The following is a 24,834-nucleotide window of genomic DNA, read 5'->3' on the forward strand; positions in this document are numbered from 1 at the left end:
AGCTCACAAAGTTCCTGAACATCGCATACGAAACGAAGAACTCTTTTTCCACCAAAGGCGCTCCTTGTAGCGGCAATATAGAATTTCCCTTCCTCTGCCTCTCTAAGAAAGGAAACATGACCACATTCACTCCTGGAATAATACTAAAACTCCCTCTTGTCATAATACAAAAAAAAAAAAAAAAAATACAACGAAGCGAGGTGTTGGGCGGATGCTATATGACGGATCTTTCCAAATTTGCTGCGTGGGGGGAAACTCCAATAATGCTCATAACAGGAATGAAATGGAAGTTTTCACAGGGCATTTTTTAAAGTAGTATTTGGTTAGCAAAATTTGGAAGCAAGATAATTTCATGGGGGAAAATAACAGCTCGTTGATGCTTTTCTTCAACTTCAGGTAAATCCGCAAGTGGTCTCAGGAAATATCTAAATATTTTTACATTTTTGTGCTGTTTTAAAGCCCTCTCAAAAAATAAAATGTGCCTAAAGATAGGATTGAAATCTCAACCATTCTCTTAAAATTCTCCTCTAAGTAACATCTTTCTAAAATTACATTTCTAAAAATGTAATATTTCTAGAAAAAAATTATTTCTATTTCGGTGGACCATTTCAATGAAATAAAAACCAGAGGATGTGTTTTGCTGGTGGTTCTGGACCAAATTGGTGCAGTTGATGTAATGTCACAAGGATGGAGAACATTTTAGTGAAGAGTAACATGTGAGTGTCTGTGCAAATAACCTGCTCTACACCCCATCCAGTTTTCGACACTGGAATTTAATTAAACATTTCCGTCTCCCCTCTTTGAGATTATTTTAATTTTGAAACCTAATTACTTTGGGGACAGGATTCTTTCGTTCTGTCGCTACATCCTTCCTCCATGTGAGTGTTTCCATAGGATGTGGTCGTCGATGTGTGAGTTGTTCACTCTGACATCATAATTGTGCAGCTCCCAAGTGTACAATTCAAATTTAGGATGCTTACTAAACATTTTACCGTCATAAAAATTTTGCATTGCCACTGTTGTAACAAAGGTAATAAACTAGGTTATAACAGATAGAAGCCAAGCTCCATTTTTCCAGAGAGTTGTATAGAGTCATTTAATAAGAGCAGAATACATCTGTGGTAAACTACTCTGTAGAACCGAAGGTATCATTTAAAGTTTCATTGGAATGTTTTATATGGTTTGATATTTGCAATATGAAGAACAGCTTTTAAGTATTTTTGAATCAGCAAAAAAAAAAAAACCTTAATTATTTGGCTATTTTATGTCATAAGTTACTTATAGATTTACATAGATTAAAAAATCATGTATATGCACATATGAACGTACATATTTTATTAAAAATGTGATTTGGAATCCAACATACCGTGAACATCTCTAGATGGATTCATTCCATGTATGCATTCTGAAAGAACAGAAAGTAGGAAAATAAAAGTTGTATAAATATACTGATGGCAAGCACCAAATTTACTGATAGTTGATGAATTCCATTCTAATTGTAATCCATGCAAGTATAAAAATTAAATTTCCCCCACTTGTTTAATTTGATTTAATTTTTTGTTGGCTGATTGCCCCTCAGACTTTTTAGCACTGGGGATTTTTACAGCATGTTGTCCTGCTTTGGCACAAAAATAGCTTAAAACAGTAAACCAGCAAATAACAAATGAACTGTTACATTTGCACATGGTTTTATGGGACTTTGACCAATGTTTTCCATTGCTAGCTAGTACTGAATATCTTTCATAGGATCACCTTTTTAAAGCTCTGTATGTGATGCCAGTGTGATTTATTTATGAACATTAGAAATTCATTTGGAGAATGTGAAAGTGAATCAGAATTCAAGGTGAAATTAAAACCAAACCCTAACTTACTGCCAAAACACTTGAAAATTGGCATTACAGCAGAGGTGAAATGCAAGATGTAAAAACAGAAGTTTTTTAAAGCAATGAAGATAAGCAATTTTGAAGACATCTTTTGAAAGAAGCAGACTGATAGGTAAACATTACCATGATTTACTTCCAAGAGGACAGTTTAGAAATATTTCCTCCTTGCACGCTTTACTCTCCTTCCCTCTGCTAGGGGTGCAGATTATTTGTACTGAAACTTCTCATTCTTGAAATAACAGATGATATCAATTTTTATTGAAAATGACCATCGTGTGATAATATATCCACATATCCATATATGAATCACTTCCTATATACTGCTGCAGGTACAGTTAGCAGTTAACCCATTAAGCAAAGTCATCTGAAGCTACTTTTCTTTCCTTTGAATACGTACATGCAATGTTCTGATTTTGAAACTACTGCATCAGCCTTGTATATTGATAACGTTCGACACTGAATGATTAACATGAAAAATAAACCATTTTTCAAAGCCTTAGGATCTGAGCATTTCAAATACTGCGGACCTAAAGCTTTCAACTTTACTCCACAATATTAATATATCTTAAAAATTTTTTAAACAAAAAAAAGGAGGTAATTATTTCAGATTTCCAGACGCTGTTTAAATAGGCAGGAGAACAAGATTTACAGCTCTTTAGTCTTATGTTTTTTTTTGCCAAAGCAAAAAGAGCAACTAAAATAATAAGGGGTTCTGAAGGACTGCTCTATAATGAAAGAGTAAAGCAATTAAATAGGTACGGTGTCCAAGGAGCATCCTTAAACACACACACACACACACACACAGAAAAAACAAACAGAAAAACCCCGCCAAGATTGTGGTGTGCATGTACATACAAAAAAAAATGACTCCATGAAGATTTTTAAAAAATAGAGCAGGGAAAAAGATCATTTGCACTACTTGTGAACGATAAGGTAAGAAATATCAAATGTACCCTGAAGTTAGGAAGTTCACTTTTCATAGGCATGGGAGGAATCCACAACAGTAATATTGACAGCCAAATTCATGCTAAAGAGACCCAGCAGAACCGACCTCCCTGGAAATTCTCTCCTGAGACCCCGAGAAGCCTTTCCATGTCAGAGGCTGAGAAACAGAAGGAGCAAAGTAGAAAAGCAAATGGTTTGTTTATACACCTAACGTTTCAGTGGTTCTCAGAGAAAACCCAAGTTTTTTTTTTTTTTTTTAACCTAAAAGTAAGGGCAAAAGTGAGTGAATTTTGAAAGGTGTGCCTGTTGGAAGTGTCCTTGGTTTGTCCTGTGTCAGTAGCCTTTTTTTTCTTTCAAGATTTTATCTATTCGCTCGTGAGAGACAGAGAGAGAGAGAGAGAGAGAGAGGCAGAGACATAGGCAGAGGGAGAAGCAGGCTCCCTGCGGGGAGCCCTATTTGGGACTCAGTCCGGGTATTCTCCGGGATCACTACCTGAGCCAAAGGCAGCTGCCCAACCACTGAGCCACCCAGGTGCCCCGTGTCAGTAGCCTTAAGGACATAGCCCACACATTAAGCTGGGGGAAGGGGTAGTCTCCAGGTGAGGTAGCACCTGTGGAGGTTTGCAGTTGTTTGCCCAAAGAGTTGTTCTTTTTTTTTTTTTCCCTTTAATTTCAGTCTTTTTAAAATTTAAATTCAATTTGCCAACATATAGTATAACACCCAGTGCTCATCCCATCAAGTGCCCAAAGAGTTGTTAAAGGTGCTTGAACCTAAAGTGTAAGAGACGACATGTCTAGGGTGTTCATGACAGCAAGAGCTCAATTTGGCTAACTCATCCCCCAGCTGTCTCCCTCCATCCCGATCTTTCTCGCTCCTTTCCTCTCACTGAATGCTGCTAAGTGCATTCAGGTAATGCGCAAAATGCTTTTCTCTACCATGCGGCAACAGTACCGTGGATCCTTGCCACAATGCCATTACCACCCCCATTTTACAGATGGGGAACCTCACCCTCAGAGGGTTTAGGAAACTTGACAAAATCACTCCACTCTGTGTAAGTGCACACACACACACACACACACGTCCACATATGGGTCTGAATGAATGATGAGCCATGTTTCTTTTTGGCTACAGCTGTGTATTTTTATAGGTATCCTCGGTAGAGCTCTGAAAAATTAAGCTCTGAACTCATCTGTCAATTTGATGCTTCCCTGTCTCATCATCTCCATTAGACACTATCCTTGAAATTCTGCACATTGCAAATCTCAAATATTTAGGAGTCACAGTATGAAGTTATTTCTGGCCATCCACAGATTTTGAGGAGTAGGTCAAGGTCTGTTTAGCTTTTAAAGTCTTACTAAATATTAAATGGCTTTCTAGTCCTTTTCTGCCTCCACATGTTCAAAATGACATCTTTGGGGGGTGCCTAGATGGCTCAGTTGGTTAACTGTCTGCCTTCGGCTCAGATACCAGGGTCCTGGGATGGAGCCCCCAGTTGGGCTCCCTGCTCAGGGGGGAGTCTGCTTCTCCCTCTTCTTTTGTCCCATCTGCTACTTGGGCTCTCAATCTCTCTCAAATAAATAAATAAATACAATCTTAAAAATAAACCAAAGTGACATCTTTGGGACTTTTCCAGATATGAAGTATTTGATCTTCTTCCTTTAGCATTTCTCTAAAGCTTTCTGTGTGCCAGGCAGAGTGCTAGGCTAGTTGGTGACAAAGGACAAATACAGAAGAGCAATGGAGTGTCATGGCTGCTGCTGAGTGACCACAGAGTGTCATGGTTCCAGGAAGATGGTGGGAGGAGACATCATCCCACCTGGAAAAAGAAAAGAGCATACCACCTGGTGGGTTTGGGAAGACCTTCCTTTGTAGTAGAGGTGATACTTGATGTGACTCTTAGAGGCTAGGTAGGTTTTTTACCAGGTGGTTGGCAGGGCTGGAGGAAGGGTTTAGGGAGGTGGAACGGGACAGGGGAGAAGGCACTCCTGGCAGAAGGATCAGTGTGAAAAAACGTGAATTTGTGAAATGGATCACAGAAACATGTCAGTTCTAGTATAATTGGAGTGTAGGTTTGGGATCGGGGTGCTCACAAATAATGCAGTGCTGGCAGACATGAACATGGGTCGTAGGCAGCTTATAGACCCGAAGCAATTTGCGCATGAGGGCAATGGGTTCTATCAAAGCCTTGAGATCTGGGGAACAATCTGATTAATACATGTTTGAGGGAAGTAAATTTGTCAGAGGTGGATAGATGAGTAGGAGGGGGTAGAAATGAGTGGGGAGCTACTGCAATTGTCACATGAGGAATTATGAACATCTGCATTAAAGTGGGAACAATGGAGATGGAAGAGGCAGCTATGGGGGAGGAGAGAAGAGTCTCCCCTGCTTCTGGCGCAGGCACCATTACCAGCAGTAGAGAAGACCAGAAGAGGAAGGGTTTGGAGGTAGACATGAGGATCTGGCTTTCGATGAACAGAACAGAGCTGTGGGTAATGGTGGGGAAAATAGCCAGGAATTGAGGGCAGACGTCCTCATAGATCTGCACTGGTTTCACATTGTACAGAGACTGTGTCCAGGAAGAAGGGAGCATTGACAGTCAGAGATCATTGGCATCTAAGGGGTTGGTTAGAAAAAGGTGGAACCACCAAAGAGATTGAGCTACAAAGAGAAAGAGGAGAGAGTAGAGTCTTCAAAACAAAAGAAGATGGGAGTTTCAAGAGGAAAGGGTGTCTCAAAGGCCAAGGCCAAGGAAGGGCCATGGGGGTGAGGACTGAAACAGTTACTTTGGATTTGTCTGGGGGAGCCATGGTATCCTTTGCTAGAAGACGTTTCAGTGGAGCAGATGATGGGAGGGGCAGCAAATGGTTGTAGTGTGTGTGTGTGTGGGGGGGGGGTAGGTGCTTAGTGGAGGAGGGTGGGAAAAGATGGGGTGGCAAGGAGACGGAAAACCCAAAGTTGAGCTGTGTGTGTGCATGTGTGTGTGCTGAAGATGGAAGAAGACCTGTGAGAAAATTAACACTTGCCGTGTGCATTTTTCTGAAGGTCACACTCATCAGCTCCCACCCCAACCTAGTTCTTCTTGCTTTGCCCATTGCACATTCATCTCCTGGTTTCCAGGGTTGGATCCATGGATTTACTTTGATCTCATCCAACCTGCTGCCAGGTCCTCTTTTTGGTTTCTTTGTGTTAATCCGCGCCCCCCGCCCCCCCCCAACACACACACTCTCCAGCCCTATTGCCATCATTCTGTTTCGAGTTCTTAGGGACTTTTGCCAGATCTCCTGAAAAGGTCTCCTATAAAGGAGTTTCTATTAATTTCTTATAGTACTTCCAGATTACTCTCCCATACCACTGGTCTGCTGATTCTGTAGCAGAATGCATCCCCTATGCACCCCAACTTCAGAGTAAGCTCTTCTTATGGTCCTGCAGGATTAAGGGCTACCTTCCATCCCCATGTTGGAGGGGGCTCAGATCCCTGTTCTTAGAGTGAAATTTTCTCTCAAGGACCAAATATATGCTTCCTTGTGTTCTCCATGTCCTCTGAGTAACCCTTGAACTATATCTTAGGTTGTTTTAGAACTATTTGAATATATTGAGGAGTAGAGTGGGTAGGAGGGAAGCAATGGAACCAACTCTTCTCTGACTTCAGGTTTCTATATGTGACATTCCTGGCTTCTATGTGGAGTGACATTCTTTGGTGTAAAACTCTTGGCCTCTTGCCAAAAGGGCTCATTCATCCTCCACCATAAAAGATTAAATTGCTTGGTGAGTTGCTTTGGGGATAGAAACCAGGCATAGTGGTCAGAATCCTAAAATGGACCCCCAAGACTTCTCACCCTCACCTGTAGGGCCTTGAATAGGTTGGGTTGTCACACCTGGCCATGTTACACGGCAAAAGGAATTTTTCTAACATCATTAATGTTACTAATCAGGTGGCTTCGAGTCAACCAAAAGGACAATTATCCTGTTGAGCTGATCTAATTGCAGGAGACCTTTAAAAGCAGAATCTTCCTAGGCTAGGGCAGAAATGAGGTAGAGAAGATCTGATGTGCGTGCCCTGTTGGCTGGATGATGGAGGGAGCCATGTGCAAGAATGGAGAGCAGTCACTATAGGTGACCCCTGGCGGACAACCAGCATGGAAATAGGACCCCATCCTGCAGTCCTAAGGAACTGCTTTTTGCCAAAAACCTACTGAAGCCCAGAAGTGCATTTCCCCCCCAGAGCCTCCAGATAAGAGCTCAGTTTGGCCAACACCTTGGTTTTTGGCCTTGTGAGTGTCTGAGCTGGGAACTCGTTTGAGTCCAACTGGACTTCTGACCTACAGAACTATGAGCTAATATGCGGGTGTGGTGTAAGTTGCTAAATTTGGGGCACTTTGGTAGTGTGGCAGCAATAGAAACTTAGTACTCTGAGCATACCTTTCCCCTCCCCTTTTTGTTTTGGGGAAGCACTGCCTGTGTGTTAATGAGTAAGTCTCTATTTCTGGGGTTCAGTGGCAAAGAGCCTCATTCTGAGTTCTTCCCAAATCCTTGATGATAAAGCTGATATTTTAATTCCTGTCTGCTTGACTACTTTGTCTGCCTCACAGTTGGTGCTGGATCACTGGGGAGCAGGGATATCTTTTATTGGGCTTAATGTCAACTCTATCATTGTCTTACTGTCTTCTGATTCACCCTCACCTTCATGCAAACACATAACTACTAGATTTTGAAGACCTTGCTGGTGAGGCTGCTTACTCCTTTGTGAATCTCTAGATGGCACTGCACAAACCTAACGTGTTTTTGGAAGCCCCTGGGGATCTGGTTAAGTGCAGATTCTGATGCAACAGGTTTGGGTGGCACCTGAGATCCCATATTTCCAACAAGTGTTGGAACTGCAACCACACTCAGAGATGGCAAGAGCGCCTGCTCAGTGTCTGGCAACAATCGAGCCTGCAGTGTCTAAAAGATTTTGTTAACATTGCCAAAAGCAAACTTAAAATTTTCTAGGAGCCACATTAAAATAGTAAAGATAAATGAGTGAAATTAATTTTAATAACATTTTCTTTCTCTCAGTGTATCTCGAGCATTTTCATTTCAACATATAATCAATATGAAAATCATTGATGTAGTTTACATTCTTTCTTTCCTTTGTTTGTTTTGCCCTAAGTCTTCAAAGTCCTGTGTGCATTCTACATTTATAGCACATCTCCATTCAGTCCGGCCATGTCTCAAGCCCTCCAGAGTCACCTGCGGCAAGTGGCTCCTATTTTGGACAGGGCAGTTCTAGAGTGACCACTCAAGACGCAGTTCCCTTCCCAAAGCAATTTTGCTACTATCCTGCCAGTGCTCAAGTGAGCCCTGTTTTGAACCATCGAAGGTGAAGCCCATTAGGTAATGCATCTCTCTTGACTCATATTTTCCCTCTGGGCTGTCCTGAAGCAAAGTTCAGCATTTGTATCACGATATACACTTGATTGATTAAAAGGCAGAAGGACACACACACAGTGACAGCAACTGAACTGCAAAAGCCTACTGACCACTGTCAACACCACTACTGCAGCTTCATAGCCACAGGAGAGCCACAAGTTAACCCCATGAATTGTTCACTCCTAAGTAACGTCCACCAGCCATGGAGGGCTCAGCCTATACAACAGAGCTTGGGTTTCTATAAGCTCTGAAAGGATATGACTGAAGCACCTCTTATCTCTTTCTTTTACAACTAGATTAGTTTCCTATGAATTTCATGTAAGCAACATGGATTAGAACAAGAAGTTCTATTTTTAATAGACCGTGATTCTAAAATAGGATGGCAAAGTGGCTAAATGATACTCATTCTCTAATAACAGTTCCCATAAACAGGTTTATTTTGAAATACAGCATTTTTTTCCTCCCAAAAAATCACTCAATGCATCAATTTGCTGACAATCATCCAGTTAAAATACATGAGTAGTTCAAACTGGTGAGGCAGTTTGGCCTCCTGGTCTAAGTTATGGAGTGGATCCACGTCTCTTTCTTCCAGTGCTCAGAAAAAAATAACAAAGGAGAATACATGAGGCCAGATCTGTGACAGAAGCCACTGGCTCTATCTCACTGCGTTGATCCTCAGAGGTTGCTGGGAACCTCTGAACGTTCAAACATCTCTATAGGGCAAATGTACCTGCTTTCCACCCCTTGGCCTTGTGGGTTGAGTACAGAATCAAGAGGCTGATGTGTGGAGATTTAGAAGGGTTGTGGATCTTCTCCACATTTTCTTTGGCTCCATTAGCCATGAACAGAAGGTGGTTTTCAATGAAAGGCTGAGAAACCACTCTGTGCATGAAACTGGTCTCTTCTTTGAGTGATATCCCTATTCCAGTGCTAGGGGTAAGCATCCAAGTATCAAGAAGTGTCTCTAAATCTGCAGAACAGGGAGGTGAGTTTATGTGCTTTCCCATGATTCTGAGCCTCCTAGCTGGAGAATATTACAGCAGCAAGCTTTTCCGGTGGGTGATAGAAGTAGAGTCTGTAAAGCAGCTGTAACTTCTAAGTCTGTTTTCCTTTAGGCTAAAATTCTGTTAATATATTTAAAACCATTCCCACTGCAATGAATGAGAAACAACACACCATATTACTAAGTTGAATAAAAAAAATCAATGAACAAATGTCAGAATGAATTCACAGGAGTCTCGTGCCTCATTCCCCAAGTCATTCCGCACATCATTCTGCAGTGAACTCTCCTCCCCCCAGGGAAGCAGTTTATTGTATTCTTTGTATGTATGATTTACCTGTTCTTTCTCACTGGGGGAATTATGAAATAGGAAGATATGATTTTTCTCTGCAAGGCAATATTTGTGTTGAAAAATAACTAGGTGAGTCCTCTTACTCAGTCCCTGAACTGCTAGACATAGGAAGGAGGGCTGGGGATGAAGTGTAGGTCAGTTTGATAAAATATGCCCAATGACCCCTTGTGAGCTGATAGAGCAGTGAGTGGCCCCCTGTGATGTTGGCCCCTGCCCAACAGCAAGAGTGAACTTTTGAAGTTAAATTTTGAATTTGTTGGCGACATGATTGGATGAAAGACAGCATGGTTCATGCAACCAACATAATCCCTGGTATATCTGATATAGGGGCACCCAACTTATCTCTCAGTGGTAGACGCATATCTAGAAGGAAGCCTCAGTGTGCTACTAGCCAGATGGCTCAGGGCCACGTAGATACATGCCTCGACCTAGCCTCAGTTTCCTTGCCTACAAAAATGAGAGTCTTTTCAGCACCATGAACATTTACACATAAATGCCACTTGGAACTGTGAGAAATTGACCTGGTCTGGTGTTGACCTAGGTGAGCATACGGCTGGTGTGAACTTGGATTTTGAGTGGGGAGAGAAAGAAGGAAAAAGAGAAACACAGAGTCACAATTGTCCTACCACTGGTCCCCCACAGACTGTAGAGAAATTTGCCACAATTGTAGCAGAAATGATTAGAGAGGGACCATAGAAGTTTGAGATAAATCTTGGGTGCTGAATCAACCATCTGCCCTAGACCTGGGATTCTGTTCAAGAATCAAGAGGGAATAAGCAATGGAGGTATCTGTGAGGAATTGCTGGGAAATCTATAATGATCAATTAAATAATAAATTGCCAAATGTTGGTCTTAGAGTGTCCTCTAGGCACTCCAGTAAGAAGGCAGATCCTCTCATGTTAATCCCGCTATCTGTAGATGTGGAAAACGGAATTTCATATGCAACAGTGGGCTAACTGCTCTGCTTTGTTGTGGGGCCATGGAATTATCACACTCCACAAAAGCCCTAAAATTTCACCTTGTAGTATGAAATAAAAAACAGTTTTTAAAAAAGCAACAATAGAAGTGCTCATTCCATTCTCTAATTACATAATTATATTTTCTGCCTTTTAAAAATCCTAAGATCTGCATTGTAATGATTACATATTCTCAGATTACATTAATATAATAATACTATGTTCTGGTAATAATCATATTTTTATGAATAGTGTACCATACACATGATGAAAGGGGATATTAAAAACTTTTGTGGAAACTTCTTATGATATATCGTTGCTTATTTCTCGATCAAAAAGTGGTTAAGATTTAAGCTTTTTGATATGCTTGTTTTGTGCTTGCTTGGAAAAGTGCTATGATTTAAATCTATTTTTCAAAGGGCACTTGAGTGGCTCAGTGGATGAGCATCTGCCTTTTGGCTCAGGTTGTGATCCTGGAGTCTTGGGATCGAGTCCTGCATTGGGCTACCCGCACAGAGCCTGCTTCCTCCTCTGCCTATGTCTCTGCCTCTCTTTCTGTGATTCTCATGAGTAAATAGATAAAATCTTTTAAAAAATGTATTTTTCAAAAAAATCAAAGCAAATTTGCTACCTTTTTTTTGGAATGAATAAATGATACTAATGCTATAGGGGTCACCTATTCTTGAAAGATAGGAAGGGCAAAAATTTTTAACAAAATTAAATTTAAAAAAATCTAAAAACTGAACATCTATTAGCTAGTTTCCAACTTACACTTGTATGTACAATGAAAGCAATATGCAGAAATCATTAAATCACCATCCAAAAAATCATTAAAAATGATTAAGCGTATAAACAACTTAATTTTTAAGGAGGGGGGAGCAGAGGCAGAGGTAAAGGGAGAGAAAATCCTATGCAGGCTCTTCACCCAGCACCAAGCCCCAACAAGGGGCTCGATCTCATAACCTTGAGATTATGACCTGAGCTGAAATCAAGTCAGATGCTTAACCAACTGAGCCACCCAGGTGCCCCAACACTTGAAGACTTTTTATTACACATTTTTGCAGAGAAGGTAGCTCTTTTTTCCTAAATACTAAGAGCAAAGGAACAGATGGCTGTTCTATCGTGATGACAAGTGAGCCCCCAGATGAAGTTCTAGTTGAACTACTGACCAATGAGTGTGCTGGTGTTTAATGACTATAAAGTGCTTCCATTTTTCTTGCCTCTCTAGCTATCTTAAACAAGTCAAACTCCTGTAAGGATACACCTCTTGAGGAGAACTTCAAAGCATTAGGGGTTAACACAGCATTCTAGGGTAAGTTTTGGAAAAGGGCAAGCAGAAAGTATTTAAATAAATGCTGACTTTAAGAATCTTTGAAGAGCATTGAATTAGAAGACACTCTGTGATTGTCAAGTTCTTGATTTAGGGTGCATCTTACTTGTTAGAGAAAAATATTCCAGATCTAACATCCCTTACCACTTCTAAAGTAGACACTATTTGTTTAGCCAAGAACTCTTTTGCTGGAGACACTACATGATGAAATGGGCTTCTAAGGAGGAAAGATGACAACTTGACCAAACATGCCAGTAGGGGCTCCAGTTTTGTCTGCACACACCAGGTTGAGTTGTCAAACTCCAGAGTGAGCTGAATGAAGGACAAGCACTGGCCAGAAGCTGCCTGGTGGGCCCCGTCTAAGCGACCTGGGCACACCCGTTCTCCTGAGTCCCACACTGTCCCGGAGATCATGATTTAAGAGTGGCAAATGGAACAATGACATGAAGCGAAGTGCAAGATGTAGATTTCTTCCCCCTCACTAAGCAAGCCCACAGGAGATTTCATTTCTTCTCTTTTTGCCTTAGGCATGTAGAGGCTAGCAATTTTCATTTCATTCCTGAAATGATTTCCACCACCACCCCCTACTTCCCAATTAGAGTAGAAATGGATGAAGATCTCTGATTAACCCCTTGGATACTAGGAATGAGAAGGAAATAAAGTTACACGAAAACTTTTTTTTTTTTTAAGTTACACAAAAACTTAATTTCACTTTTGTCTCTCTTTCTTTCTTTCTTTTTTCTCGATCATGAAAAAACGAAGATTTGATTAATCATACTCTCCCCCAAAGGACGGTTCTTCAGGGAAAACATGATAGTACCTTAAAGGCAAAGCAGCAGAAGAAAAATTTCCTTCATGAGAATGTTATCCTGTTACTAGTCATCTTTATATTTAAGAGTGTTCTAGAATTCTTCTGAGTCAAGTTAGATACAAATTCAGATACAACCTAGGAAGTTGTACTGAAGCAGCAACTGTGCAGGAGAGAGAGGCTATGGCACACGTGGCGGAATATTTTCTTTTTTTTTACTAAGCCTCAAATAACTGGAACTAAAAAAGAAAAGTGGCTACATATCTAGAAACTGCTAGATCACCTGAAGTTTATCAAGTAGCTCTGCCCTCCCCGCTAATCCTGGGTTAAAAACAAAACAAAACAAAACAAAACAAAACAAAACAAAAAAAACAACCTTCTATAAGATATATCTTCTTAATGGTCTTTAAGATTTTGGCATGCTGAATTCCAAAGTACGATGCCCCAAATAATAATGCTTCAGCAGCAACCTGTGAACAAGAACCATCTCCCTGCTGGAAGTCTGTTTATTTTGCTTGAAACAGAAGGAGGAAAGGCACTTTTGACTTGTGTTGTAAGTCAGCGTTCCCGAGAAAAGCTAAGTTCCCCATTGGGCACAAAATTTTGGATCTTTAAAAGAAAATGTGAGCCTTTTCTAGTTTTTAAAAGATCACGAATATAAAGTATAGATACGGTTGACTTAATAGGCCGAGGAAATAACCGGTCACATCAGGAACAGCCTGGACAGCGTCACAGGAGGATGCGCTAGATTCTGGGTGTGCTAGGTTTTAACGGGTGTGGGGTTTCTTCTACCTGCCATCAAGACACTAGGTGGTTTGACCTCTGGGGGACCCATTGAGTGATCCTAGTCTCTGAGAACAGAGAAAGCTGTGGAATTGACTCATCCGAGGGGAAAGCCTTATTAATGCTAATAGGGTTCTGATGACTTAGCAAATGTTAGTGGGCAAATAATAATGGGCTCTGACAATGAGTGAGCTACTCCTGAGTTAGAGGCCTTGTGGCAAGGGCTTCTCATGCATTATCACATATAATCCTCTTAAATAATCCTATTAAGTTTGGAACTCTTATCCTCTTAGGCTTAATGGGTTAAACAATGTGGCCTCATTGAGACGAAGCACAGAAAGGAAGAATTTGACCAGGTGCATACAGAAATCAGTCTCTGGATTGTGTGTGTGTGTGTGTGTGTGTGTGTGTGTGTGTGTGTGTGTGTATTAGAAACAATGTTGTTCTAGTTCTCATTCTAGAAGTTTCCTAGACAATGACTTTCCAAAAGGGCTGCCTTTGCTTCTGACAGGCAGCCCCTGCCCAGTTCCAGGGGGTTTGCAAACAGGTCCACTCTAGATGTGTGGTACAAGGAAATGAGCTGCTTTAGAGACACTGAAACCCAGATAGATGGATAAATATTTCAACGACTTTTCCAGAATGTACTTAAGGAGCAGAGTCCATCTCAATTTGGGTTTGAGCCCATGACCTTATAGTTTAAATATAAAATGCATTAAAGCCCTTTATTTAGAGAGCCATATGCCATTTTTAGGGAGCAGCCCCACTTCTCCTTCTGACTTTATTGGGACTACAATGCAAATAGGTGTCTCGATATTGTCATTAGTATTCATTATTTATTAGGACTTGATGGTATATTCAAAGCCAGGAGGGTCATGAGCTTCCCACAAGTGGACGGCTTGACTCTCAAGACCATGCTTCCTTAGTGTACAGATTCGGGGGCTCGCTACAGAGCAAGAAACCCATGGCAGGAGAACCCCGCTCGGCCCTCGCCTGTGGGTTGGGAATTCAGAGATATGCATCTTGATTTCTGATTTAGAAAAAAAGCAGGACGCTGCCATGTAAAAAGCTTCTGAACAGTGACTTCCAAACCATAGATTGTGACCCACGGATTCGTTGTAAGCTACACATAATACTAATTATTACTGTCACGACACAAATTAAAGAAAGGGAAGGGAAAGAAATAGAAGTGAATAACTGGGAAACAGGGAATTTTGCAAGTAGTGAGAGAAAGTATTGCAACCTGAAGGCCATCTTTTGACTGGTTGTTCCAACTCCTGAGTCATGCACAGAGTTGTCTTCTCAGTGTCGCCTGCTATTCAAAAAAGTTTGAAAGTTTCTGCCCTAAAAGATCTCCCCCCCCCCCGCCATCCTCATTTTGCTTTGTGACTCAGTGTGTGACTGTCTGCAGGGAGGGGCCCTAGCTTCCTCGTGCCTCAGTATCCTCATTGGCTCTAGAGTCTAGCCGTTGTCCAAGTCTCAAAAAGCCCAAATGAAATCATAAGTGCTGAAGTGCTCTGAAGAGCCAAACACAGTCATCAAAGGCAAAGTGTCATTACAAAACAAACCAGGGGGAAGAGGTTTTGACAGCCACCCTTTCATGGAATAGCATCAAATCCCTTTGAGAGGTGAAGGCAGCCTTCACAAACACTACGTACACTCCATTCGTGATAAAAGAGAGAAAGGAAGCTCTGGAAAATGAGTGGTTTCTCCAAGATTCCACAACAGTGATGGACCTGGGACTCCCCTCACCCCCCGACCTGGTCATTAGAACCCTTCCCCAAAACTTGCTGCTGTGCCAACAGCCGTATTATTACTTGTTGGAAAAAAAAAAAAAAAAGCAGGATCTTGTGAAATTTTATTTACAGAAAATTTACAACTCAAGAAGAGCGAAATTGATTTCTTCCCTTTCAAAGCGGTTTCCTGATTGCAATCACATAAATTAAACCGGAGCCCCGAAGAAGTTGTGGGGACCGAGTAATAAATCTCCAAGAAGAGATACGGGGAATCCTTTGAACATCTCGAGAATAACGCAGTAAAATGCCAACGGTAAATATTACCAATCTCCTGCCTGAACTGTCAATCGGGAAAGGATTTTCAAACTCTATTGGAAAAGAAAGGTGGAAGGAAGAATGTCTCTTTCCTCTCTTTAATAGTCTAAACTGAAAGTAAAGGGAGGAACCAAAAAATGTCACCAGAATGTCCTATTTGTCTCTCCAGGGGGGAAAAGCAGGCTGGAACACAGGCTTCGCTGATCTGGCAAGGCCGTTGCTCAATGCTATGTTGTGACACTATTTTAACTGTCACTGAGGGCTGGGATGGCAAATGTTGCACCAACTCCTCTGCAAGGTGTTTCCTGGGCTTTGCAGACAGGATGGTTCGGGGGAGGTGCAATCTCTCTTCTTGTGGAGGCCAGATAAAGCCTTCTGCCCAGGGCCACTATCTTTGAGTGCTGAAGCTGTAGATAACACGGTTTCACACCCGCTGCCCAAGCCCTGCTTTCCTAATTGGTAGGTCTTTATTGCTAAAGTCTTTTGTGTGTGTTTTATCAGAGACACTTTATCATCTTTCTCCAAACGTCCTTTGTCAAGGTCGGCCTTTGAACTTCTTTTGCATATACATTGAATGTGACCAATGATTCAGGGTTTGTAAAAAGCTTATCTATAATTCCTAAGAAAGAGGAATAGGGTCATTGATCTTTCTGCTGTAATAGATCTTCTTAGGGCTTGTGTGTGTGTGTGTCTGTGTGTGCACTTGCATGTGTGTGCAATGGGGGACCCGAGGTATCATCTTATGTATTTTTAAGGGATTATGCAACAGATTATCCCAAGCCAAAACTTTATGCCTTTTGTTTTTGCACTAATAAAACCCCCAAATGCTAAGGGCCAGCTTGTCTCGGATTGTAGAAAGGCCCCCTGAGGGCAAGACTGACATCACCCCCAGCCAACTCTGTGTTCCCTTCCTTGCGTAGCTTGTGGGTAGACCCAGGGCAGCCAGGGTCTCCACAAGACTGCTGCTTTGCCTTCATTTGGTAGGGTGCTCTCTGGAACCGAGCAGCAACCCTCGCAGGACGAATTAATGCTCGCTCGTGTTATTTATACCTCCTTTATGTGGAAAACAGATGGAATCGTTTTGGATCACATCAGATAGGTTTATAACTTTGCCCCTCCCCTTTCATTTTTTGCATGTCTCATGTCAAACCCCTGCCTGCAACTGTGAAAATCCAGCTAGGGAGGAGGACAGAGCGGGACAGATGAAGAGGCTGGCACTCCTCCCTCCGGGCAGAGAGGCAGCCTCCTAATGCCGCTCATGTGCTGTAGCAAGCAAGCTCATATAAGGACCACGTCACATGTCTTTAAAAAACGAAAAGAAGAAAAACAGGTGATGTTCTGTTTGCACATCTCCAGGTGGAGGTCGGGAGGGCTCGCCCTGGGTGGGGTCCCAGGACTCTCTGGCTCCAGCCCGGCCATTCTCCATGAGAGGAGATGAGCTTATTTCATAGGTGGAAAGTATAAAGGAGCAGATGAATCTTTGCAAGATTAAAACTCGATCTTCAGGATGGTGGGTCCCCTCACCAAACTCCGTTGGCTCACACCACATGGTTCTCTTTGTCCTCATCCTACTCTTCCCCTTTTCTGAAACCATATCCCGCGCCAGGGTATGGGCCACCATGAATGGGCCACCACGTGGTGTTTTGTGGTGTGAGGGACACCCACAGGCCAGCATGGACATTGAAACAGGACAACGAATTTTAAACAAATCAAGATTTACATAAATTGGCTGCCTTACTCATGGCCTAGCTCTCTCTTCCCCATGGGCGCTTGGACTTCCCACTCGCTCTCCTCCTACCATCCTGGGAACCAGAGCTTGAGTCATGGCTTGTGGCTCCCCGGTGTCTGGCAAACAAGCAAAGGGCTGTGCTTCTCTTGCTTCCCCGCCACCCCCACCCTCCCCACTGGCCAGAGTGCTCAAGGCTCTCCCAGGTCTTATTTTTCTTCTTTTTGTAATTTCCTGATCGAATCATCAATGATGGAGATCACTTTCAAAACTTTTTTTTTTTTTTTTTTTTTTTGTGGGGAATTCATTTAGGCTTCTGGGAACTGAGGACAAATGAACTGTCTTTCTGAAGTCAACAACTGCATAATGAAAGCAAAATGCAAAGGCAAAAGTCTCTCTTACTCTTTGTCCTCTCTCCCTGTCTCTCTCTCTCTAACCCTGGACGCGAGAGTGAAGTCCCTCTCTTCCCCACTGGACCCTGGCAGTTGTTCTGATTGCACTGGACAGAGCCCTCTGCACACTGGCCAGACTGGGTGCCATCTGCACCCTGGCCAGTCCTGGGCACTACGGGGGTGGGAGTGGGGTCAGGTTGCTCACGAATCACACATGGGTCAGGACTCTTTACTGCTCACGTTAGCACCTTATTTCATATTGCATAAAACATCAATACAGGGCCTATGAGGAGGGCACAGGAAACCTTCTTGGACTTTCTGGGGGCTGGGGGAGCCCTCAGACTGGGACGGGGAGGGGGGAAGGAGAAGCTTCCTGATTTAACTCATGAAGCTTCTCCTGTGATAGTACGGGACCCAGGGCGATAAACAGTAGGTGCTTCATAGATGCTTGCTAAACAAAAGTTGGTAGAAATCAGGATCAAACAAACAAACAAAAAAAAGATTTTGGTGATAATATAGGGAATGAAGATGACGTTGATAATGACAGCAACCAGTGTCTATGAAGACAGTTCACATACAGCAACCTTGGAGGGGGACCTTATTCTTGGTCCTGTCAGTAAGGTACAGGGAGGCAGGGAGGTCCGCCAAGGTCATGCACCTGACAGTCACGTTGGGACCCGTGCCCTGATAGAGGAGGGGCTGCAGTCTGGTTGGTGTCGGGACTTTTCAGCGGGGAGAAAGGGGAGGAGCCCCTCTGGCCAGCCCCACTGCAGTCCGGTAGGCAGAGACCAGCATGAATCAGATCCTGTCTCTCCTCTAACCAAACCCTGAGGGCTTTCCAGGGTCCTCAGAACTCCAGGCTTCCTCAGCCTGCTCTGCCACAGGCTCCCTCCTGCCCTTCAGACACGCTCTTCCTGCCTCAGGACCTTTTCACATGCCTTCCCTCTGCCTGGATCACACGGGGCCCCCACTTTTCCCCACGGCTGCCCAAATGTCATCTGTTAGAGCAACAGCTAAGGCGACCCCACTCCCTGCCCCCGCACCGTCCCTCATATCAACCCACACACACTCTGTTTCCCCATAAATCTTTTTGTTTTTTGATCCTGATTTCTTTTTTTTTTTTTTCATTCATGAAAGACACGGAGAAAAACCTTTATTTATTCATGAAAGACACAGAGAGAGAGAGAGAGGCAGATAGAGAAGCAGGCTCCATGCCGGGAGCCTAATGTGGGACTTGATCCCGGGTCTTCAGGATCACACCCTGGGCCAAAGGCAGGCACCAAACCGCTGAGCCACCCAGGGATCCCCTTGATCCTGATTTCTACCAACTTTTGTTCAGCAAGCATCTATGGAGCACCTACTGTTTATCTCCCTGGGTCCTGTACCATCCCGGGAGAAGCTTCATGAGTTAAATCAGGAAGGTTAAATCAGGAAGGAGAATAAATCAGGTTTATTCTCGTCATTGCATTTGTCCTATTTGGTTTCTGTGTTTACTTGTTTCTTGTCTGCTTCCATCCTTTAGGGGAGTGGGTCCAGGAAGGGAGAACATCTTCCTGTTCATTGCTGGAGACCGCCCGGTATCAAGAAAAGTGCTTGCAACTGTGTAGATTCTCAATAAACACTTTCTACAAATGAATGAATGAATGAATGCATGCATGAACCGTAGCCACCACCTCATCTCCAGTCTGTTGTACCCCGAGTCCGCCCAGATATCTCAGAGTGAGGAGATAACTGCTTCCAGGTGTTGAATAATGAAAAAAAAAATCCACCGAAAATAAACTTCCCTTTTGCAACTTGCTTTTTAAAATCACTGGGTTCCAATAAGTCTAGAAGCCTGGGGAACCTCCCATCTGTTTTGCGACTCTTGGTGCCTTGAGGGCTTTGGAAGTTGACCAGGGTCAGCAGCCTCCGAAGGCACCTCCGAGTTTGGGGCACAGTGATGACCGCAGCTGGGCAGCGGTAGCAGGAGTCTGCTTCCTAACGCGGAGTTTCTGATGCTTCGGTTATGCAAACGTATGGTTTTTCTCGCTCAGATGGTAAACATTCCGGGACAAATCAAAACCAAAGAAACACAGCAAGGAAGACTCATGTGTAGAGTCCCCGGTCCCAGGGCCCCCGGCCTGCTCCCTCATTTGGCAACTACAGACTACCGTTTCCAGCGTCTTGCCTAGTCTTTGGGGGTGCAGGCTAAGCAGAAGGGGAAGGGATTCTCTCTGCATTTGGGGAACCCACGTCTGCTGCGTATCTGAAACTTCAAGTCAGTCTTAAATCGTTGCCAGAAATGTAGGACATAAATGGATGAGTGTGGCTGGGTCTGAGCTAAATCTTCCTACTCCGCCGCAGTAGGAGATGTGAGAAGCCCCTGGCCTCCCACCCATGAGGCCACACCTGGCTGTCCCAGTCTAGGCTGCAGACAGGCATAGAATTGGCAGGTGCAGGAGGGAGCAGTGGGCTTTGCATGCGCTTTTCCTGGGATGAGCAAGGCTCCAGGAAAGGAAGAAAGCTATAGGGCTCTGACTCGGGGCTGCCCTTCTGCAAACGAACAGTGCTGTGCAGATGCGGGCAGATGGCCTGCAGCCAAAATCCGAAGAGATAGGTGTGCATGGTGGAGACCCGGGACAGAGAACATCCCTGCTGGGGCAGCATTCAGAAGCAGCACATCTCTTAAGCCTCATCATGTTCTCTCTCTCTCTCTCTCTCTCTCTCTCTCTCTCTCAAAACTTTGCACTATTTTCACCGAGGCTTCGGCTCAGAATGCTTATTTTGCACCATCCTATGACACAGGGCTTCGGTTTGGGCTGGGGGTGGGAGCCCTTATGTTGTATTCTTTAATAATTCACATGGCAGCATTGTAGGGATCCTCTTAACTGCTTCTTAAAAGTAATTAATTGATTTTCTGACATATCAGTTAACAATGTATTATCCTGACACAAAGTTGTGTTTAGGCTTTAGATTGGACCCAAGGACTGGATGGATTAAATTCGCCCCAGAGTTTAGCTTCAGAGACTCTAAAAATATGCCTCTGAAAAGGAAGAGCTTTTTACATGGAGTGTTGTCTAAAAATCTAAACCATATGTCCTTTCCGGGCCTGTCAATGGGGTAAAATATAGGCTCGGGTGTGCGGAGCTGCTCAGACATTGAAGATTCGAGAGGCATGAAATAGCCTAACTGTTACTCAATCGGCTCGACACTCTGGATGAAAAGTCACCGTGGCTTTGGGGAGAGACTTCTCTCAGTTGCTGGAACTCCAGGAGGAACTCCATCGGAACACGGTTTGCTCGGGGCTCTCGGGTGAAGCAGCCGACTGTGCGTAGAGTGGTCCTCTGCTGGCAGGCTGGCTCTTCTGTAGCTGAGTTTGCAAGATCCATTCACTGCTGCCTATGATGGGAGACTTCTCCACAGGGAGGGTTCCCATCAACGAGGCAGACTTTATTAATGGGGACATTAAGACACAGACTAGTTAAGTGGCTTGCCCTGGGTCACGCAGTGAGTCAGTGAAGTGCTGGAAACAAGGACTTCCTGACATCTTGGCCTCTGGACGGATTCATGTTGACAAGCTTCTGCAGCGACTATGGTCTGATATTAAATGCATTTATCTGCCAGGGAATCGTCATGTTCACCTGAACACCTAGAGTGCCCACTGTGTGGGCTTCCTTAGAGTAAATGTTCAGGGGAGCAGGGTTTCTTCCCTGATCCCGATGCCACCTGCCACACGGAGGGGACCTCGGGGAGATGTGGCTCCCTGCCTCTCTCCCCCTCGCTTGGTGCATCGGTGAGTCTGGGAACCTGGCCCCCTCTCCCCGCTCCCAAGGGTGAGTGGCTACGGGAGGCACACATTCTGGCCTGTGTCTTCGTGTGATAGGTGTGAGGTCCAGCACTGGTTCCGTGGTGCCTGGCTACTTTTGGGAAGCTTGCTGTTGCTGTGTGTCTGAGCCCCATCCCACAGTCTGGCTTTAAAGGCCGTAGAGCTGGCCTCTTGACCTGCAGATGTCCCGCTCCTTTTGTCTATCCCTTAATTGATTCGGAATCCAGAAAGGCTGCCATTTATTGAACCTGCTTCAGTCTTCAGCATCCACAAAGAGATCTGGGACAGGCGGCGTCAGGAGAGCAAGACCACTTGAACTTGATACACAGGGAGCTCAGCCTGGCTTCTGGCTGTGTTAGGTCCCTTCGGCGGCTCAGTTAGGCTGTTTCCTGAGTAATAGAAGGGGTGGGGATAATTCCTCCTTTCCAGCTATGGTATGAGGATTAGATGAGATATCCTCTGAGGCAATTCTTAGACTATGTTTAGCCTATTTGTTGCCAATTAATAGGACTCGAACCATTTTCTATTGCAAAGCACCAGGAGAAAGACATCGAAAAGTATTTAAATACCTTAACACATTTCTGTATTTTTGCTATGATACTTTTTACTAATTTGAGAACATCTTCCGTTCTAACACTTCTGAGGAGGAAAATGTAGTGAAGAAGTGAAAGACCCCCTGGAGAGGAGGGAGTGGACCCTTCAAGAGGAAGAGACAAAGAAATAGGTAAAGTCCCAGTTCATCGCTGATCTAGTCCTACTGGGAGCCCTACCTGACATTCTTTTGGTAATTATTTCAGTTACCATTCCTTCTTCCTTGCCTAGCTCAACCCAAGTGGGCATAAAGGCTCCTGTTCATAGCACCTGATTTGAAGGCACAGAATGGTTGTCAGCGTGGGCAGTAAAGGGGATCAGCATTTTAAGATCATCTAGGAGGGGCACCTGGGTGGCTCAATGGTTGAACGTCTGCCTTTGGCTCAGGGCATGATCCCGGGGTCCTGGGATTGAGTCTCCCACTGGGCTCCCTGCAGGGAGCCTGCTTCTCCCTCTGCCCATGTCTCTGCCTCTCTCTGTGTGTCTCTCATGAATAAATAAAGAAATAAAAAATCATCTAGAAGCATTATATGCAAATAAAACATGTTCTAATTAATATGCACATGACTTTTTATTGTGCCTATTACCTGTTTGTTGTTTCTTGGCAAAGTGGAAGGTGTCAGACTAGAGAAATAAATACAAGTGATCAGTATTGTTTGGGTAACTCACTTAAGAATCGTCTTCAAATTTTAACACTTGCAAATTCCATTTTTCTAGGTCAGTGTTACTTTGCTGACATGGAGAACACACGTTAACATTATAAAAATAGGAAGAAAAGTGTCCTCAGGGGCCTGAGGTGTTGAATACCAAAAGCCTCTTCACATTCTTAATCTTGAGAAGTAGAAAGCTTTTACCCAGAGATGCAGGTTGTCTTCTTTACTTTTTAAAAGTACGGTAACAAGAGATCCAAGGCAGATTCAATAATGCATATTCTGAAAGTTGTTTAGGTAAAACACAGACGAGTTTTTGCAAAGGGAGTGGGGAAAGCGACATGAATTATTTACCTTGGCTCTAGAGATGGAGGAAAATCTCAGGATTTTGCAGAAGTCACTGATTGATTTTCTGACACAAGTGAAAGGAAACTCAAGCGGCCCGTTGGCATTGCACATCAGACACCTGGCCCCCTGTGAAATGCAGAGATGCATCACAGGGCCTAGAAGTTTGTGTCTCTGGGGTTGCGGGGGGGTGGGGTGGGGTGGGGTGGAAGTGGTGATTTTTGCTTCTTTGTAGTTGATACATCCTATAAAGTTCTCGAAGTAATCAACAACATATGAATTCCAGATTCAATTAATGAAATGCAAGCACTTCCCTTGTGCAAAGACCCATCTCAGACATTCCTGGAGAGTAAGAACGGATGAAGGCGTGGCCCCAAATGCTTAACGAATGCATGGTTTCATAGGGGTGGGAGGTTGATCACCAATATTGACAATTTGACGTAGAATGCAGTGAATGTAATCCTGGAGATACAAAGCACATCTAGGGGAGCACAAGAAAGGGGAGGGATGAGTTTTATCTGGAAAGGTTGGGGAGCTCCGAGGAGGAGATGAAACTGGAGGGAGTGGAGGGTTTGGGAAGAGAATTTGGGGTAGTTCTCTGACCTGAGCAAGGGAAGAAGGGAAGCACGGAGGACAGAGGATGTCATGGAATGATGCATGCAGGATGTAGCACAGCACACACTGGCAGGGGGAGGGGAAGGCTGGGAGGGACACAGGGCTGCAGGGAGGCCAGCCTCAGTAAGGGGCAGTATTTACAGAGCCCTTATTGCAGTGTGCCAGGCCCTGAGTCAGACCTGGACATGTGTTATCTAATTTAATACAAGAGTTCTTAGGGACGCTTGGGTGGCTCGATGGTTGAACATCTGCCTTTGGCTCAGGTTGTGATCCTGGGGTCCTGAGATAGAGCCCCACGTCGGGCTCCCCGAGAGAGGAGCCTGCTTCTCCCTCTGCCTGTGTCTCTGCCTCTCTCTGTGTGTCTTTCATGAATAAATAAATAAAGTCTTAAAACAGCAACAACAGTTCTTTGAAAAACACATCATGATTTTTCTAATTTTAGAAATGAAATAACAGGCTTATATAAGGTCAGTAACATACCCGATGCTGCCCAGATAGTCAGTGGCAGAGCTGGGACCCAGATTCAAGGCTGTGGACAGCCAAGCCGCTCTCTGAAAGCAGGCTGTTTCCTGTACAATACTGTCCTATCACTAAGGGGTTTGGAGGCCTCTTTCTTAAAGGCAGGTGGGCATCACTGGAGGCATCACAGTCCTAAGCAAAGCCATTCTTCAGGGACTGTGTCAGGGATCAAGGAGAAGGACGAGCTTGAGTGGGTTGAGGATGGAAGCCTATAAACCCATTAGGAGATCCAGCAATTACCTTGGTGAGGAGGCTGTGGCCTCCAGGAAAGAGGAGGCAGATGGAGAAGACGAGGTGGGAGAGAAGACTCAGAACTTTGGAACTGGACCCTTGGTGTGAGGCACCGGGATGAATGCCTGGGATTTTAGTCTGCATGACTGGCAGATGGACAAAACCCATGTTATGAATCCTTAAGTGGCCTTCAGTTTATTTATTTATTTATTTTTTAAATTTTATTTATTTATGATAGTCACAGAGAGAGAGAGAGAGGCAGAGACACAGGCAGAGGGAGAAGCAGGCTCCATGCACTGGGAGCCCGATGTGGGATTCGATCCTGGGTCTCCAGGATCGCGCCCTGGGCCAAACGCAGGTGCTAAACCGCTGCGCCACCCAGGGTTCCCGAGGGGCCTTCAGTTTAATTAAAAGAATTAGAATTCCATGTTAGCATCCTGCATTC

The 24,834-nt window shown here is 43.9% G+C and overlaps 1 protein-coding gene across 5 annotated transcripts in view; it reads right to left on the bottom strand.

Moving 5' to 3' along the window:
• RUNX1 (RUNX family transcription factor 1) overlaps nt 1-24,834 on the bottom strand; it is a 253,945-nt gene that overhangs the window by 98,796 nt on the left and 130,315 nt on the right. For 4 of the 5 annotated variants that reach the window (XM_049104778.1, XM_049104777.1, XM_049104775.1 and 1 more), the window contains exon 3: nt 1,367-1,405. The exons of the other annotated variant lie outside the window; for it this stretch is intronic. In XM_049104778.1, the coding sequence (XP_048960735.1) occupies nt 1,367-1,405 (39 nt within the window). The remainder of the gene's footprint in view (nt 1-1,366; nt 1,406-24,834) is intronic. 5 annotated transcript variants of the gene reach the window in all.

The sequence above is a fragment of the Canis lupus genome, chromosome 31, assembly GCF_003254725.2.
Source record: "Canis lupus dingo isolate Sandy chromosome 31, ASM325472v2, whole genome shotgun sequence".
Taxonomy (NCBI): Eukaryota; Metazoa; Chordata; class Mammalia; order Carnivora; family Canidae; genus Canis; species Canis lupus.